The following is a 19,834-nucleotide window of genomic DNA, read 5'->3' on the forward strand; positions in this document are numbered from 1 at the left end:
CAAATCCTGTTTTGTTCGTGGCATTTCCTCTTGCTGTGAACTCCCCCTCCGTCTCCCTCTTCCCCTTTTTTCTTCTCGCCTCACTGTTGCAGGATCGGTTCAGAGAGTGGAAGTCTCTGCGTGTCGACGTCTCGGTGTTTCCCCTCCCTCTCTGTCTCCGACCGTCTCAAAAGTGAAAGTCCAAACTGTTTCTTTCTTTGTGTCGTGTCTCAGCTGACGTTGGGCAGCGCCTGGTAACTCCTCTTCTCCTTCTGCGCTCGCAGCAGCGGCGTCTGAGTGTCCACGTCCCGGGACAGAGCCAACGTCCTGCTGCCGGCGCCACGGAGACGTCCACACGTCCAACCGTAGACCAGACAGTTGAGGAAACCCTGAGAGGCTGAGGTGAAGGCCTGAGGAGGAAGAGGAGGAGGAAGGGGAAGACATGTCTCATCAGTTTAAAGAACCAGTCTGATACTTTTACTCCTGTGATTCACAATCTAACACAAAAACAACCTCATGAATGAAAATTTTTGATTTTTTCCTTCATCAGAATCTGGTTTCAATAGATTTCAGTAGATTTTTACATATGAAGAATTAGTTTTGGTGCAAAACAGTGAAATAATTAAAGCAGAAGTAAGCGATATTTTTGTGTTAATATAAGTCTTAAATAGTTATATCTTCCGACAGCAATCACTTCTATAGAGTGTTTGGACCGAAACACGGGTCTGTCAGTCACTCTGCTCTGCTCTGAGCCCAGGAGAAAACATTTATCGTATCCTACAGTTTTTATCCAATGAGGAGAGAGAACGGCATAAAGGGGCAGTCCTCTCTGTGTGTGCAGCCAAGGGACGCCGTGAATGTGGTGACGTAGGGACGAGGACCAATAGATCCATGACGAGGGCGGGGGCTGCTAACTCCATCTGCTGACAAGACGTTATGGTGCGTTCAAGGCAACTCGTAACTCGTGTTTTTCCGACCTGTGAAGTCGTACCAGTTCGATCTGGTACGAGTTCACGGGTCAGAAGTTACGAGTGGCCGTTATAGTGACTTTCACAGGTAAAACAGGTCGGAAAAACACGAGTGGGTTGCCTGGAACGCTACAAAATCGTAAGTTGTGACTTGAAGCTGTAATTTACGGTTTCAAAAGCCTGCCTGGAACGCAGCATTAGCCAAAACGACCGGATCGCTTACTTCTGCTTTAAACAATAAACAGTAGAAAGACAGGTAACACTTTACAATAAGGGTCTCTTAATTAACGTTAGTTAGTACATTATTAAGCATTAATTAACTGTTTACAGATATATTGACAATCATTATTATGTATTACTTAGGATTAGGAAACACATTAATTAATGTAGCCTATTAGTAAGCAGTTAATTAATGTTTACTACTCAAAGTTAGTTAATAAATTATTAAGTAATAATAAAAGTTGAATAATGTAATCAGTTATCATTATGTATGCATTACTCAGCATTAATCAACACATTAGTTTATATGTTAATGCTTAATAATGTTAATTAAGGGACACTTATTGTACTGTGTTACCGAAAAACAAAATAGTCATAAATATAAATATGTTTGAGTGGTTTATTGATATAAACAGAAGAGCATTAAGGCCAACAACAGAGATTTTATTTTTTATGTTTTTAAGATTCTGAGATAAAAGTCAGAAATTGAGAGTTTCTGACTTTTGTTGATCCTAATGCTCTTCCGTACGATATATATGTTGATATTGATAAACATGTTTGTTCTTGTTTTCTGCAGCTTTAATATAAAATCACTCACATTTTTTTGAATCCTGTGAGACTGCACATGTGGGTCACTTAGAAATGTTTCACAATAAAAGCCCTATCAATAAATATAAAGATTCCAATCACTGGAGGTATTGACAGGACTTTTATTGTGAAAGATTTCCTGAAAATGTTTCAAAATAAAAGCTCAATCAATAAATAAAGATTCTCATGGGCGTATTGGAAGGGATTTATTGTGAAACATTTCCGGAAAATGTTTCAAAATAAAAGCTCTATCAATAAATAAAGATTCTCATTACTGGAGGTATTGATAGGGCTTTTACTGTGAAACAGAAATGTTTCAAAATAAAAGCCCTATCAATAAATACAAAGATTCTCATCACTTGAGGGCTTTTATTTTGAAACATATCCAGGAAGTGTTGAGTTTGTATAAACTTTAACATTTTCAGATCAGAAGGAGGCTTCACACTGAGACGTGAACACCTGTAACAGGCTCCGCCCCCAAACTACCTGAGGAAACGGTTGTTTTATTTTGGCGGGTCAGGCCGTTTAGAGAAAACTCACCTGTGACACATAGAGAGCGACGCCGGCGACGCCCTGACACGCCGTCGGCCTCAGCACCCGTAGAGACGCCAAGCCCACGGCTGAGAGAGACAGAGAGAGAGAGAGAGAGACACCCGGTGACTCACAGTTCACAGCAGCCAATCAGGACGCACCTACACTGCAAAAACTCAAAATCTTTCCAAGAATATTTGTCTTATTTCTTGTCAAAATGTCTCAAACTAATCTCTTTCTATTTAGAATGAGCCTAAAAGCCTAAAAAATAACTTGTTTTTAGATCATTTTCACTTGTTTCAAACAAATTTTTTACTTAAAATAAGTAGAAAAATCTGACAGTGAAAACAAGTTGTTTTGTGTTTGTAATAAGAAAGAAAAACTTGCTCCACGATCAGATTTTTCTACTTATTTCAAGTGAAAATCTGCTTGAAAGAAGTTAAAAGTGTCTAAAAACAAGCAACTTTTTAATGTGATGAGTCTTATTTTAAGTATAAAGAGATTTGTTTTGACTAGAAATAAGACAAATATTCTTGGTAAGATTTAGAGTTTTTGCAGTGTGCTCCGTAACCATGGTGAATAGAACCAGGAAGGCTGGAGGAACACACCTGGACCCCAGCAGAGGATGAAGACCAGCGGGTACAGCAGCATCCGTCGGTCCATCAGGCGGAAGGAGGTGCGCTGCTCGTTGCCTAGGTAACCGTTGGACGTCACCACGCGCCGGTAGATACGACGAGCTTTAACCACGAACACCTGGAGCGGGAGACAGAGGCGGTTACAGGACGTTTTAATTAGAGCAGTGGAATAAGAGAGTAAGGACAGCATCGGTCCAATGGAAGCGCCTCCTGGTGGAGGAATATGGGAATTGCAAAAGCGCCCAAGAACTGACATCTCTGCATTGTTGGTGAATGAGCAAGTGTGGTGTTTTCAATAATTTAAGGACATTAATCCACCTTTTTCTGAACGTCAAAAACGTAAGCCTGTTTTGCAGGTTTTGCTCTTCCGGTGGAATTTTATGTTTATGGTTTCGGTAGTCGCGGTAAATGCATGGATTTCTTCTTTTTTTTTTTCAATGAAAATCTGTAAAACGCATGGATCATCACACCGGCTTTTAACAGTGGATATCACACAAATTGACATCCGTGTTAAAAGCCAGCGTTAATACTAGATCCATGCGTTTACCGCAACTATGACAACGACTGAAAACCATGGAAACGTAAACGTACAATTCCACCAAACCGGCAAAACCGGCTTCCGGTTTTGACCATAGATAGACGTTCGGGAACTTGTGGATAGATCACCTACGTTAACAGCATCATTGAGGACCCTTTACAGATAAACATTAACACATAGGCGAGTAAAACAAACAAAACAAAAAAAACAGTTGTCTACATTTGTTTCAATCTGCATTTTGTAATAAACAAATTATAAGTATAATTTGATATGACCAAGACACCTAAAAACAAAAACACGGCCGTTTTCATCCATTTACAAGCAAGTGGGCAACACACATACATTGGAGTGAATGGGTTTTCTGCGCTTTTGCAATACCGCAAAACCCTTACCACGGGAGTCAATGGTGGTGTCCTTACTCTCTTTTACAGTGCTCTAGTTCTAATCAGCTGTGTGGGGGGGGGTGAGGGAGGGGGTTGGGGGGGTGTGTGACCTCACCGTGATGCTGAGCAGCGTGAGGACGAAGGTGGCGAGGAAGACGAGGACGGTGTAGGTGTGCAGCCGGCTGCAGGTCGGGGTGGCGATGGGAAGCCGCGGGCTCAGGTACAGCGCTCCGGTGTCCAGCAGCAGACACCTGGGTTGGTACGGCGAGCAGCGAGGGGCAAAAACAAAACAACTCTCTGTCACAACAGGTGAATGAATGAATGAAATTTGTTTATTTCGGTCACACAACACCAATATCAAAATCAACCACACACAATTACAACCATACACACACACACAAAAGAAAATATCATACAGTGACCGAAAAGGAAATAGGCTGAAGCCCAAAGCTTATATTTGCCTGTCCTTTACACTAGAATATCAACAGTCCAAAATAATGAGATGAAAGTAATCATTGCTGTATTTTATATTTTTTCATTATTTTACATTTCAAGGCTTTCTTAAAGCCCCAGTATGTAGGAATTCCCCCCATCTAGCGGTGCGGTTGCATATCTGAACGTATTCTTGATGTTGCATTCACGTGAAACGGGGCAGACGTCAGACAGACAACAGACGCTGCATGTAACAGGATTTCTGTGGTTACCTACGGTCACGCTGCCACTCAACGCTTCGGTGCGTCGCCCACTTATGTATTTGTAACGACTTGTAACAACTCATTCTAAGGTACGAGAAAGCTTTCATTTGTATGCGGCTGTGATTCGACTGTAGTGAAATACGTATTTATTAAAGCAATATTTGATTTTTGCTAATAAAAAGCAAAATAAGTTACATACTGGGGCTTTAAAACTCAACAAAGAACTACATGTCTTCAACTCATCACTGAGCTTATTCCACGTTTTAACTCCCAAGACTGAAACACATTTGTATTTTATATTATATTCTTTCAAAAATCAATAACCCTCTTAAATTATAGTTTCCATTACTTTCTTAATTTAAATAACTGGAAAATACAAACTGGAAAGCTGTTGTTCTTTAATTGAAAAATGATTTCCATTTTCTTTAGGAACACAATATCTGAAAATTTGAATGCTTTAGATCTTTTAAATACCTGTAGGGCTCACTGAAGTTGGCTTGACACTGGCTGATGTTTCCTTCTATGAACACGGGCGCCGTCAGCAGCAGAGGAATCAAACTGCAAACAAGGTTTAAACTCAACTGTTACAGCTGTTTTACTTTGAAAAACTCTGAACGCCACTTCCTGCGGCCTCATTCTGGACTCACCCTGAGAGCAGAGCGGTGGTTTTATCGGCCGTCTTCACTCTGTTGGAAAACTGTGGAGGAAACAACAACAACAACAGGTGAAATGACTTAATCTTAAAGTGCTTTAAAAGTCTTTTATTTTGAAGGGCTAATCCAAAAACTCTCCTCTCTCAGCTTCTCTCTGGAGCTCTAGTAACAACAGGTCGGTGTCAGCCAATCAGAAGAGAAGAGGAGGCTCTGAGTCTCTCTTCTGATTGGCCGACTAAAGTGATCCAATAAAATTAGAGCAGATTTCAGAATAAAACACTCAGAGAAACCAAATCCTGTAAATTGTTGGATGGTGGGTCCAGGTGGTGAGGGGGCGGGGCTTTGTTGTGACATCACAAAGTGACAGGAAGTCCTGGCGGCTGGTTTTAAGGCTCAATTTACATTGTATGAAGCCTTAGTGTAAACATACCATAAATTCTCAAATAAAAGCCAGTCTCAGTTAGAAGCCGGGTCTATTTCTATTTCCTGCAAGTTCTTGTGAATGAACAAAACCTCTCAAAGCCCACGATCGCCTGTTTGAGGAGTTTCTAAACTGCTTCATTCCTGCAAGAATTCAATTTAATCAGTGCTTATTAAACTTGTAAATGAATGCTGCTCTGGATTCTGACTCTTTCCTTCTAGTTTTACTCTGTTCAACAGTAAAAACCGAACCATTTGATTATATTATAGATTTTCCATCTTTACTGAGCATAAGATTTGTTCAAAGTTAAATAAAAGCCTCTGTCTCTGATATACGCCGGGTCAGTTCAGCAGCTGAAGCAAATAAAAGCTTCTATTGGAGAATTTATATGTGTATATATACAGTATATCTCAGATGTCGACTTTTCTGACTCGACTACCTGTCGCACACATGTTATGATGGTGTGAGTTTGATGTTTGATAGAAACGTTTCAACTTTAAATAAATTAGACATTGAGACTTTGCAGGAATTTAAACTTTCTTATACCACTACAGATTGAGAGAGAGTTTCTTCAGACTGTGTTGTGTTTGGTAAACGAGTCAGACTGTGTCAATTGAGGCCATCTTTCCAACATGTTGTTGTATAGATGTTTGAACTTCAGCTGCTTCTAAAGTGGAGATGTTTGCGTCACCTTGCTGGTGGAGCTCCACAGTGAGAGCCGATGTGTATCTACCTGGACAGGGTATCCATCCTGGCAGCTGTAGAACTTCTCTCTGATTCCTGTGTACAGGTTCCACGTGTAGTTGAGTGTGTAGAAGAACGAGGCCATGTAGAGAACCTGAAGGGACAAAAGCACAGTGTGAGGTCATTAAGGAGCTCATAGGAAACTTTCATACACTGCTACTGTTCATGTTCACTCACGTTTCAGAATGAAAACCCCTCGCGTCACATTGACGTTCACACTCTCTGAACACCAAACATCCCTCGGGGATAAACCCAGCAGTAGACCCGAGGGCTCGATGCCCCTGAACAATGGATGTAGGTCAGGAATGTTTTGCTAAGTTTTTATGTTTTGCCTTTGTCTGTTGTATGTCCTGGTTCTTCTGCTGCTCTGTTTCAACCCTGTTCGACTGACCCAGTTCAGGATCAGTAGTTCTGGACCAGGTCGTCTGGGACAATCTGCCCCAAAACACCAGAACGGGACGGGGTCATTTCAGTTGATGGATCTGTTACTAAACTGTCCAATCAACATGTCACCACTTCATCACAGCACTCTGAACAAAGTGCAGCAGAATGAAGAGTGTCCTCCAGTTACTTTAAAGGATCATTGAGTCTTTTTGCATGTATAGCTGAATCAATACGAGTCTTGAATGTGATGATTTCATGGCAAAGACTTTTCTCTGTGACAGTTTGCCTTCTGCAGATCACTGTGGAAGTTTCTCTACAAATGTTTCTAGTTTTCTACCAAAGGTTGATCAGAGTGGACAGGGAACTCTGAGGGTTTGAGGAGGAGCAAGGTGTTTCCATTGAGACATCTTACCAGTTGTACTGCAGTCTCATATGGTCTAGTGGTCAGGATCCCTGGTTTTCACCCAGGTAGCCAGGTATGAGAACAATAAGCAGGACCTTTTAAAGTAATTTCTACAGAAACAGGATTTCAGTCCAGTCTGATCTTTGAGGTTTCACATCAATATAGTCAAATAACTGTAGAGTCATAATACAAAGATCACATTGTCCTCAGGGGAAAGTTAATGAAAGTCCCATTCCTATTGACCTCTTTCTGTGGTTTGAGGTTGTTTCAGTTCTTATTTGAAATATCAGACTAGTCAGCTCTTTTGTTGTAAAGGTATTCATTTGAGTTTACCTGATGGAAAAATCAGGAAGCCGAATTGCCAGACCATTTGTGAGATGAGTCAAATTTAACACAATCTGAAAACCACACCAAGCACCTTGCATCTTATCACATCTACCACATTCTTTCACATTGAGGTATCGTGTCTCATAACCCATGGTCTAGTGGTGGTTTCACCCAGGTGGCCCTGATTCAACTCTTACTATGGGAACAAGAACCTGTTGTCATGCACCCTAAAACAGGGTTCCTATGTTGATCCATCTATCCTTCCTAAAGGAAGTCAAACTGAATGATTCCCATACCAGGAGTCGAACTCGGGCCCCCTGGGTGAAAACCAGGAATCCTAACCGCTAGACCATATGGGACACACAGGAAAAAAAAACCTGGGTAAATTACTCAAAATGTTCAGTACTTAAGAATGCTGTTTCACTCTTACAAGATGGGATTAGCAAGGCTTGGTACACCTCTTATCTTAATAAGACTTAATGGAGCCAAAGGAGTTACCTCTAGTTCTAAGCATAGATAAAATCATCTACTTTGGTACTTTTCTTATTAAGACATTAAAGATGCCTGGTCTAGAACTCAGCAAGAGACCCAGGAAGGTTGTTCTACTGGTTTTTACTTGTCCCATATGGTCTAGCTGTCAGGATTCATGGTTTTCATCCAGGGACCCAGGGAATCTATCTTTAGCATATAAGAGTTACCTCTACTACCATGAAAGAAGAACTAAAACAACTAGAGGTCTGTAAGAACAGAACTATGAAGAGCTGTTTCCTCAGGTCAATATTATCTTGATATTGTGCGTCTGTGATGTTGTGGAAGCCACAATGACGTGGGACACCAAAGATAAGACTGGAGCACTCTTATCAGAAACTTCAAAAGGTCTCTATTCCAGGCGTGGGCAACTATTCCACAAAGGATGGGTGTGGCTGCAGGTTTTTGTTTCCATCCAGTCAAGACCACACAGTTTGACCAATCAACTGTCTGAAGACTGAGATCAGTTGATTAAATGATTCAGGTCTGGTGCGCTTCTGCTTAGCTGGAATAATAACCTGCAGCCACACCAGCACTTTGTGAAATAGTTGCCCACGCCTGTTCTATTCCCATACCGGGAGTTGAACCTGAGCCACCTGGATTGGTTCAGGAATCCTAAACGCTAGACCATATGTAACATAAAAATATCCTTTAAGGTTTCTCAACACAATAGCAAAACCCAAGATTAAGCCACACTTATGTTATTAGACCATGATAGCTCTCTGGTCAGTTCTTGTTCCATCTTCTTTCTACAGTGGCCCACATGGTCTAGTGGTCAGGGTTCTTGGTCTTCACCCAGGTTGCTTAGATTCAACTCCTGGTAAGGGATCGTGTATATATTGTACAAGAGAGTTTACTTCTAGTACCTTGAAAAACCACAGACTGAGGTCTGTAAGGACCAAACCATTAAGAGCAGCCAACTTTATCTTAATATGTTGTCTCTAGTCTTGTAGAAGCTAATGTGAGATTGGAACACCAAAGATCAGAGTTGCTTCTGAAATCTTGCTCTAGTACAAACAACTGGAAAAGTTCTTGTTCCCATACCGCCTGGGTGAAAACCAGGAATCCTGACCGCTAGTTCATAAATCTAACAATGATGGTTTCTCATCACATTAATATGATCACAGACAGAGGTCTGTAAAAACAGAACCACTAAGGCTGTCTTTACACTACAGGACTTGATGCCCAATTCCGCTTTTTTGCCTATATCCAGTGTTTTTGTCCGTCTGTTTACATGTTCTATTTAAGTGACCCATGTCACTTATCTGCATTTACACCAGCTCAAAAACATGACTCCCACATGTTTTTATTCATTTATAAGGCCCTCATTGGCAAACTTCCCATCTCCATCTCTTCATTGTTCAGTCCACAAACATCTACAACAACTGTTCAAGTAACTGGTTGCTATTGAGAAACCCCAAAATCCATACTGAGCAAGGGAGGTCTGCAACTTTAAAGGTTTTTGTTCCCATACCGGGAGTTGAACCCGGGCCGCCTGGGTGAAAACCAGGAATCCTAACCGCTAGACCATATGGGACACACATGAAAGACCCTGGATAAATTAGTCAAAATGTTCAGTACTTAAGAATGCTGTTTCACTCACTATGTCTACTCTTACAAGATGGGATGCAAGGCTTGGTACACCTCTTATCTTAATAAGACTTTATGGAGCAAAAGAAGTTACCTCCAGTTCTCAGCATAAATAAAATTATCTTCTTTGGTACTTTTCTTATTAGGACATTAAAGAACCTTGGTCTAGCACTCAGCAAGAGACCCAGGAAGGTTGTTCTACTGGCTTTTACTTGTCCCATATGGTCTCGCTGTCAAGATTCCTGATTTTCACCCAGGGACACAGGGAATCTATATTTAGCATAAGAATTACCTCTAGTACTATGAAAGAAGAACTAAAACAAACAGAGGTCTGTAAGAACAGAACTATGAAGAGCTGTTTCCTCAGGTCAATATTATCTTGATATTGTGTGTCTGTGATGTTGTGGAAGCCACAATGATGTGGGACACCAAAGATAAGACTGGAGCACTTCTGAAATCCTGCTGTCGAATCAGAAACTTCAAAAGGTCTCCATTCCAGGCGTGGGCAACTATTCCACAAAGAGTGGGTGTGGCTGCAGGTTTTTGTTTCCATCCAGTCAAGACCACACAGTTTGACCAATCAACTGTCTGAAGACTGAGATCAGTTGATTAAATGATTCAGGTCTGGTGCACTTCTGCTTAGCTGGAACAATAACCTGCAGCCACACGCACTTTGTGAAATACTTGCCCACGCTTGTTCTATTCCCATACCGGGAGTTGAACCTGGCCCATCTGGGTGAAAACCAGGAATCCTGACTGCTAGACCATATAATACACTGAAGGAACCAAGTGTAACACGTTACACCTTCAGTCTCCCATATGGTCTAGCGGTCAGGATTCCTGGTTTTCACCCAGGCGGCCCGGGTTCAACTCCCGGTATGGGAATGTCTGTTTAATACAAAGGCGTTACTTCTAGTTAACCACAGACAGAGGTCTGTAAGAACAGAACCACTGAGAGCTGTTTCCTACAACGGACAATATTGTTGCCGTATTCCATTGTCCACATAACTGTGGCAGCCGTTTGACATGGAACACCAAAGATTGACTGGAGGGGTTCTGAAAACCACCTCTACTATAAGTAAATTTGTGTTTGTGTTCCCATACCGGGAGTCGAACCTGGGTTGCCTGGGTGAAAACCAGGAATTCTGACCGCTAGACCATATGGGACACTGAAGGAACAAAGTGGAACAAGTTTCCTCGGACCACACAACTGAAACCTTTGACCAGAGTCCTATCATGTTCTAAAAAAAGTTTAAAGGTTACTCAACACAATAGTAAAATCGTTTGTTTTGTTACACTTCTTGCCTTATTAGAACATGATAGATATCTGCTCACTTAATTAAAGCCTTTAGACTTTTGGACCCAAGAAACTTGATCCACTTAGCACCAGCAGTGTCCCATATGGTCTAGCGGTTAGGATTCCTGGTTTTCACCCAGGCGGCCCGGGTTCGACTCCCGGTATGGGAATGCATGTTTAGTACAAAGGAGCTACTTCAAGGTCCTTGAAACAAGCACAGACAGAGGTCTGTAAGAACAGAACTATGATGAGCTGTTCCTCAGGACAATATTTGCGTTGTATTCCATTGTCCCTGTCTTGATAATCTTGTGGGAGCCACTTTGACATTTGACATACCAAAGATCAGATTGGACTGCATCTGAAACCTTGCTCCAGTATAAACTACTTCAAAGGTTCTTGTTCCATTGACGAGAATCTAACCCTGGGTGAAAACCAGGAATCCTGGCCGCTAGACCGTATGGAACATGAAACCCAAACTTAAGGTTTTTCAACACCTCTTATCTTATTAGGACATCATAGCTCATTGGTCAGTTACTTAAATCCTCCAGATGAATCAGTTTAAGACACTTGTTCCACTGGCATCCTTCAGTGTCCCATATGGTCTAGCGGTCAGGATTCCTGGTTTTCATCCAGGCGGCCCAGTTTCGACTCCCAGTATGGGAAAGCAAGTTTAGTACAAAGGACTTACTTCTAGTTACTTGAAACAACCACAGGCAGAGGTCTGTAAGAGCAGAACTATCATTAGCTGTCTCCTCAGCCAATGTTATCTTAATATTTTGTCTCCTGGTAGCAGCTTGTTCTGAGGAAACAGCTTTTGATTGTTCTGTTCTTACAGACTTCTGTCTGTGGTTGTTTCAAGGAACTATACAGTCGGTAACTCCTTTGCACTACACATACGTTCCCATACCGGGAGTTGAACCCGGGCCGCCTGGGTGAAAACCAGGAATCCTGACCGCTAGACCATATGGGACATAACTCTGGCTATGAAGGTTTCTCAGCACTTTAGTAAGATCACTGACCACCATGGTACACTTCTTGTCTTATTAGAACATGATTGATCTCTGGTTAGTTACGCAAAGCCTTTGATCGTTTGGACTCAAGGAACTTGTTCCACTTGCTTCCTTCAGTCTCCCATATGGTCTAGCGGTTAGGATTCCTGGTTTTCACCCAGGCGGCCCGGGTTCGACTCCCGGTATGGGAATGTATGTTTAGCACAAAGAAGTTTCTTACTTGAAACAAGCACAGATCTCTCTAAGAACAGAACTACCAAAAGCTGTTTCCTCAGGCAATGTTATCTTAATAGTGTGTCTTTATAATCTTGTGGAAGCAAGGTGAGATTGGAATACCAATCAGACTCGCTCTAGTATAAACAACTTCAAAGGTTCTTGTTCCCATACCGGGAGGTGAACCCGGGCCGCCTGGGTGAAAACCAGGAATCCTGACCGCTAGACCATATGGGACATAATGCTGGCTATGAAGGTTTCTCAGCACTTTAGTAAGGTCATTGACCATGGTAAACTTCTTGCCTTATTAGAACATATTAGATATCTGCTCACTTAATTAAAGCCTTTAGACTTTTGGACCCAAGAAACTTGATCCACTTAGCACTAGCAGTGTCCCATATGGTCTAGCGGTTAGGATTCCTGGTTTTCACCCAGGCGGCCCGGGTTCGACTCCCGGTATGGGAACATATGTTTAGCACAAAGACGTTTCTTGTAGTTCCTTGAAACAAGCACAGACAGAGGTCTGTAAGAACAGAACCACTGACAGCTGTTGTCCTATGGACAATATTGTTGCCGTTTTCCAATGTCTACATAATTGTGGCAGCCGATTGACATGGAACACCGAAGATCACACTGGAAGGGTTCTGAAAACCATCTCTACTATAGGTAACTTTGTGTTTATGTTCCCATACCGGGAGTCGAACCCGGGCCACCTGGGTGAAAACCAGGAATCCTGACCGCTAGACCATATGGGACACTGAAGGAACCAAGTGGAACAAGTTTCCTGGGTCCACGCAACTGAAAACTTTGACAAGAGTCCTATCATGTCCTAAGAAAAGTTTAAAGGTTACTCAACACAATAGTAAAATTGTTTGTTTTGCTACACTTCTTGCCTTATTAGAACATGATAGATAAGTGCTCACTTAATCAAAGCCTTTAGACTTTTGGACTCAAGAAACTTGTTCCACTTGCTTCCTTCAGTCTCCCATATGGTCTAGCGGTTAGGATTCCTGGTTTTCACCCAGGCGGCCCGGGTTCGACTCCCAGTATGGGAATGCATGTTTAGTACAAAGGAGCTACTTCAAGGTCCTTGAAACAAGCACAGACAGAGGTCTGTAAGAACAGAACTATGATGAGCTGTTCCTCAGGACAATATTTGCGTTGTATTCCATTGTCCCTGGTCTTGATAATCTTGTGGGAGCCACTTTGACATTTGACATACCAAAGATCAGATTGGACTGCATCTGAAACCTTGCTCCAGTATAAACTACTTCAAAGGTTCTTGTTCCATTGACGAGAATCTAACCCTGGGTGAAAACCAGGAATCCTGGCCGCTAGACCGTATGGGACATGAAACCCAAACTTAAGGTTTTTCAACACCTCTTATCTTATTAGGACATCATAGCTCATTGGTCAGTTACTTAAAGCCTCCAGATGAATCAGTTTAAGACACTTGTTCCACTGGCATCCTTCAGTGTCCCATATGGTCTAGCGGTCAGGATTCCTGGTTTTCACCCAGGCGGCCCGGTTTCGACTCCCAGTATGGGAAAGCAAGTTTAGTACAAAGGACTTACTTCTAGTTACTTGAAACAACCACAGGCAGAGGTCTGTAAGAGCAGAACTATCATTAGCTGTTTCCTCAGCCAATGTTATCTTAATATTTTGTCTCCTGGTAGCAGCTTGTTCTGAGGAAACAGCTTTTGATTGTTCTGTTCTTACAGACCTCTGTCTGTGGTTGTTTCAAAGAACTATACAGTCGGTAACTCCTTTGTACTACACATACGTTCCCATACCGGGAGTTGAACCCGGGCCGCCTGGGTGAAAACCAGGAATCCTGACCGCTAGACCATATGGGACATAATGCTGGCTATGAAGGTTTCTCAGCACTTTAGTAAGGTCATTGACCATGGTAAACTTCTTGCCTTATTAGAACATATTAGATATCTGCTCACTTAATTAAAGCCTTTAGACTTTTGGATCCAAGAAAATTGATCCAGTTAGCTCTAGCAGTGTCCCATATGGTCTAGCGGTTAGGATTCCTGGTTTTCACCCAGGCGGCCCGGGTTCGACTCCCGGTATGGGAATGTATGTTTAGCACAAAGAAGTTTCTTGTAGTTCCTTGAAACAAGCACAGACAGAGGTCTGTAAGAACAGAACCACTGAGAGCTGTTGTCCTATGGACAATATTGTTGCCGTATTCCACTGTCTACATAACCGTGGCAACAGATTGACATGGAACACTGAAGATCAGACTGGAAGGGTTCTGAAAACCATCTCCTAGTATAAATAACTTTGAGTATATGTTCCCATACCGGGAGTCGAACCCGGGCCGCCTGGGTGAAAACCAGGAATCCTGACCGCTAGACCATATAATAATAATAATAATAATTCTTTATTTATATAGCACTTTTCGCAGCACAAAGTCACAAAGTGCTTCACAAAACATAATAAAACAACACAACAAGAGCAGCAGAGACCTTCATGAAACATAATAAGACAATGCAGTATATACATATGGGACACTGAAGGACCAAGTGGAATAAGTTTCCTTGGTCCACACAACTGAAAACTTTGACCAGAGTCCTATCATGTCCTAATAAAAACTTAAAGGTTTCTCAACACAATAGTAAAATCGTTTGTTTTGCTACACTTCTTGCCTTATTAGAACATGATAGATATCTGCTCGCTTAAAGCAGAAGTGAGTGATATATTTGTGTTAATATAAGTCTTAAATAGTTATATCTTCCGACAGCAATCACTTACATAGAGTGTTTGGACTGAAACACGGGTCTCTCAGTCCCTCTGCTCTGCTCTGAGCCGAAGAGAAAACATTTATCGTATCCTACAGTTTTTATCCAATGAGGAGAGAGAACGGCATGCAGGGCTGTGTTTGCAGCCAAGGAACGCCGTGAATGTGGTGACGTAGCGACGAGGACTGTTATGGTGCGTTCAAGGAACCTCGTATTTTTCCGACCGTGAAGTGGTACCAGTTCGATCTGGTAGAGTTCACCGGTCGGAAGTTACGAGTGGCCGTTATAGTGACTTTCACCGGTAAAACAGGTCGGAAAAACACGAGTGGGTTGCCTGGAACGCTACAAAGTCGTAAGTTGTGACTTGAAGCTGTAATTTACGATTTCAAAAGCCTGCCTGGAACGCAGCATTAGCGAAAACGACCGGATCACTCACTTCTGCTTTAATCAAAGCCTTTAGACTTTTGGACCCAAGAAACTTGATAAACTTCTTAGCACCTTCAGTCTCCCATATGGTCTAGCGGTTAGGATTCCTGGTTTTCACCCAGGCGGCCCGGGTTCGACTCCCGGTATGGGAACATATGTTTAGCACAAAGAAGTTCCTTGAAACAAGCACAGACAGAGGTCTGTAAGAACAGAACCACTGAGAGCTGTTGTCATATGGACAATATTGTTGCCGTATTCCATTGTCTACATAATTGTGGCAGCCGATTGACATGGAACACTGAAGATCAGACTGGAGGTGTTCTGAAAACCATCTCTACTATAGGTAACTTTGTGTTTATGTTCCCATACCGGGAGTCGAACCCGGGCCGCCTGGGTGAAAACCAGGAATCCTGACCGCTAGACCATATGGGAGACTGAAGGAACCAAGTGGAACAAGTTTCCTGGGTCCACACAACTGAAAACTTTGACCAGAGTCCTATCATGTCCTAATAAAAGTTTAAAGGTTTCTCAACACAATAGTAAAATCACTTTTTGTCTTATTAGAACATATTAGATATCTGCTCACTTAATCAAAGCCTTTAGACTTTTGGACTCAAGAAACTTGATCCACTTAGCATCTTCAGTCTCCCATATGGTCTAGCGGTTAGGATTCCTGGTTTTCACCCAGGCGGCCCGGGTTCGACTCCCGGTATGGGAATGTAAGTTTAGTACAAAGGAGTTTCTTCTAGTTCCTTGAATCAAATAGGCTACTAGAGCAAAACGTCTGATCTTTCATTCATATTGCCTCCTACAAGATTCTAGAGACACAATATTAAGATAACATTGTCCTGAGGAAACAGCTCCTTACAGATGTCTGTCTGCTGCGTTTTACTCTCCCTGACTTTACAGAGCCAGAAACATGGATTTCATTTCTCTTGTGCAAGTTTCTTTATCAGTTCTGTATGAGCTTTGTTTGTTGTGGTTTTAGGTGCATTTCTCAGCAGGAAGTTGAGATTTTCCAATTGCGTCTTTGAATCAGGAGAGAGTTTATATAAAGGTTCTATTCCCCATTTTCAACTTTTGAGGAAACATCCAGTGGTATTTTAAACGCTCTGAAACTTTCCCTCAAAAAACCAACATTTGTCCTAAACAACCAACATGACTCAGACATTCTCACTGTTTACTACTGAAGACATTCATCTGTAAAAATAACCTCAGACATGTTAAATGTTATGTTTCTAAAGGTCTCAGAGCTGTTGATGGGGGCTATTTGAGTATGTGTGTGTGTGTGTGTGTTAGTTACCTGCTCCACAGTGTGCATGTTGTAACAGTGTGTGTTGAGGCCGTTCCAGTCTTTAGAGAAGACAGAGGCTCCGACCAACCAGCAGAGAGCGAGCAGCAGGTCGGACACACTGAGCAGGAACAGAGGCTGCAGCTGCAAACACACACACAAACACACATACAGGATGTTTAACTCGTTAATTCAGTTTCAGTTTTGCTCTAAAGTCAGACGTTTGTTGTTGCAGCTCCAGAACTACGGAGCGATCTGTCTCAACACATCAGCTTGAGGTCAGACTGTTTTTAAATCTCTTCTTAAAACCCACCTCTTCTCCTTGGCCTTTGTTCCCTAGTAAGATGTTGACTTATTTTATTGTTTTTTATTGTACGGCTATTATTTTTACCTATGTTGTATGCCTTTCAATTTGTTCTACATGTAATTTGATGCCTTATGTAAGGTGTTATGTCTTTTATTTACAGTATTATTCTGTGCAGCACTTTGGTTCACTGTGGATGCTGTAAAGTGCTCAACAAATAAAGTTGGTTTTGGATTGGATCGGTTACTTATTTAAGTTTCACTTTGTTAATCACATGAAAACAGCAAACTGAGACTGTGCAGGTAAAATCAGTGGAAGGGGACGGAGCCACAAAGACGATGACTTCACAGGGTCCAATCCGGCCCACAGGACAAATTTGCCAGTTGTGAAAATTATATAGTAGAGAGAAGAGACATAATGTTGTTGAAATTGCACATATCTTACTCAAGAAATTTCAAGTTGTGCATAATATGTTTTGTAAAAGGATAGTTAATTTAATTTAAATATCTTAATAATGTACTTTTTTGCACTAAAACAAAGGGAAAGGGTGAGAGTTCTCGTTATTTAAGGGTTATAATAAATCCTATTATTGTACCAGTCCGGCCCACTTGAGATCAAATTCCACGGTATGTGGCCGCTGAACTAAAATGAGTTTGACCCCCACTGGTCTAACATCTGGGAATCGAACCTGCGGAACAAAGAGCGTCACACAGCGAGCGACTCACCTCCGGCGTGCGGCTGAGTCTCTGTGACATCAAACAGATGATGATGGAGGCGGAGCCGAGGACGCTGCGGATCGGATGAGACAATAACACATGATGATGATGATGATGATGATGATGCGTGTTGTCATGGTACACTGCAAAAACTCATAATCTTACGAAGAATATTTGTCTTATTTCTAGTCTTCAATGTAATTTCTAACTAATCTCATTCCACTTAAAATAAAACTCATCATATTAAAAGCAGCTTGTTTTTAGACACTTTTTACTTCTTTCAAGCAGATTTTACCTTGAAATAAGTAGAAAAATCTGATAGTGGAGCAAGTTTTTCTTTCTTATTACAAGCACAAAAAACTTGCTTTCACTGGCAGATTTTTCTACTTATTTTAAGTGAAAATTTGTTTGAAACAAGTGAAAATGATCTAAAAACAAGTTAATTTTTAGATGATGAGTCTTATTTTAAGTGGAAAGAGTTTAGTTTTGACTAGAAATGAGACATTTTGACAAGAAATAAGACAAATATTCTTGGAAAGATTTTGAGTTTTTGCAGTGTAATCACATTATTTCATGTTGACTGGAACATTTCCCTCCATTGTCTGAGCGCCGTGACCTTTGACCTCTCACCTCTTTCCCACTGTGCTCAATGAACCCATAGAAGAAAAAAAAAAGCTTCGGATTTTACTGTAAATCTTTACGATCAGAACGAGATTCTCACTGACCTGAGCAGAGCCGCGAGCAGCTGGATCCACCGGACGACCTCGTACACCTGCAGAGAGGGGGAGGAGTCAGCACGTCACCACGGTAACACAGGAGGAGGAGAGGAGGAGGAGGGAAAGAAGAAGAGGAGAAGAAAAAGAAGAGGAGGAGGAGAAGAATAGGAGGAGGAGGAGAGGTAAAGAAGAAGAGGAGGAGGAGATGAAGATGAAAAAGAAGAAGAGGAGGAGAGGGGAAGAAGAAGAGGAGGATGAGGAGAAGAGGGGGAAGAGAGAGAAATAAGAAGTGGAGGAGGAAGAGAGGTAAAGAAGAAGAGGAGGAGGAGGAGAAGAAGATGAAAAAGAAGAAGAGCAGAAGAAAAAGAAGAAAAGGAGGAGGAGAAGGAGAAAAAGAAGAGGAGGAGAGGGGAAGAAGAAGAGGAGGAGGATGAGGAGAAGAGAGAGAAATAAGAAGTGGAGGAGGAAGAGAGGTAAAGAAGAAGAGGAGGAGGAGAAGAAGAATAGGAGGAGGAGGAGAGGTAAAGAAGAGGAGGAGGAGGAGGAGAAGAGGAGAAGAAAAAGAAGAAGAGGAGGAGGAGAGGGAAAGAAAAGGAAGAGGAGGAGAACAGGAGGAGAGGGAAAGAAAAGGAAGAGGAGGAGAACAGGAGGAGAGGGAAAGAAGAGGAGGAGAAGGAGAAGAAGAGGAAGAGGAGAAGAGAAGCAGCAGAGCAGCACCAGTGGAGCTGCAGATGTGAAATGTGAAAGTGGTGAAAAAGAGAAGCAGAAACAAACTGAAAAAACCCAGAGACCAGAAACCTGCAGCCGATCAACCGATCGATCAATATTCATCTGAACATCATGAATGCAAACTGAACAAGGAGTGAATTTCTTTATGCTTTTATACTTTATGCTGCTGTGTCACATTTCATTTTTTCTCTACTTTTTTTTTCTCTCTTTTAGAATATGACTGTTCAGTTTTCAGTTTGCATCATGTGAAACTTTATTGTGCTTTATAATTATAACAAAAATAAAAACAGAAACTATAGAAAAAAAACATAATTTGCACAATGGATTTAATGTGATTATTTATTGATTAATCGATTGATTATCTGTGACAAGCTGCTGTTTTACATAAGAAAGATAGATAGAACGATAGATAGAACGATAGATAGATAGATAGATAGAACGATAGATAGATAGATAGATAGATAGATAGATAGATAGATAGATAGATAGATAGAACGAAAGATAGATAGATAGATAGATAGATAGATAGATAGATAGATAGATAGATAGATAGATAGATAGATAGATAGATAGATAGATAGATAGATAGATAGATAGATAGATAGTGACAGTGCAGCAGCATTACACAGACACACAGTGACGATAACAACGTATAGTATAAGAATATAAAGAATAAACTCTACATAATAAAATATACTGCTTAGTTAGAATAACATGAATATTAATGAGTCACCTCGGTCAGGTCCTGAGCTCCGGTCATGTTCATGGTCTCTGGGCCGCTGGTGAAAACCTCCAT

General features: G+C 41.5%; 1 protein-coding gene across 1 annotated transcript; it reads right to left on the reverse strand.

Annotated features, from left to right (window-relative positions):
• Nucleotides 1–209: 209 nt before the first annotated feature.
• On the reverse strand, nt 210–19,834 carry tmem116 (transmembrane protein 116; the record flags this gene model as incomplete). Its single annotated transcript, XM_083990386.1, has 11 exons — nt 210–389; nt 2,295–2,374; nt 2,894–3,038; nt 3,957–4,092; nt 5,011–5,094; nt 5,184–5,233; nt 6,302–6,448; nt 16,586–16,717; nt 17,603–17,666; nt 18,319–18,365; nt 19,772–19,834. 11 exons carry the CDS (start codon nt 19,832–19,834, stop codon nt 210–212), a joined length of 1,128 nt encoding a protein of 375 aa, XP_083846512.1.

The sequence above is a fragment of the Trachurus trachurus genome (genome assembly GCF_905171665.1).
Source record: "Trachurus trachurus genome assembly, chromosome: 16".
NCBI classification, from domain to species: domain Eukaryota; kingdom Metazoa; phylum Chordata; class Actinopteri; order Carangiformes; family Carangidae; genus Trachurus; species Trachurus trachurus.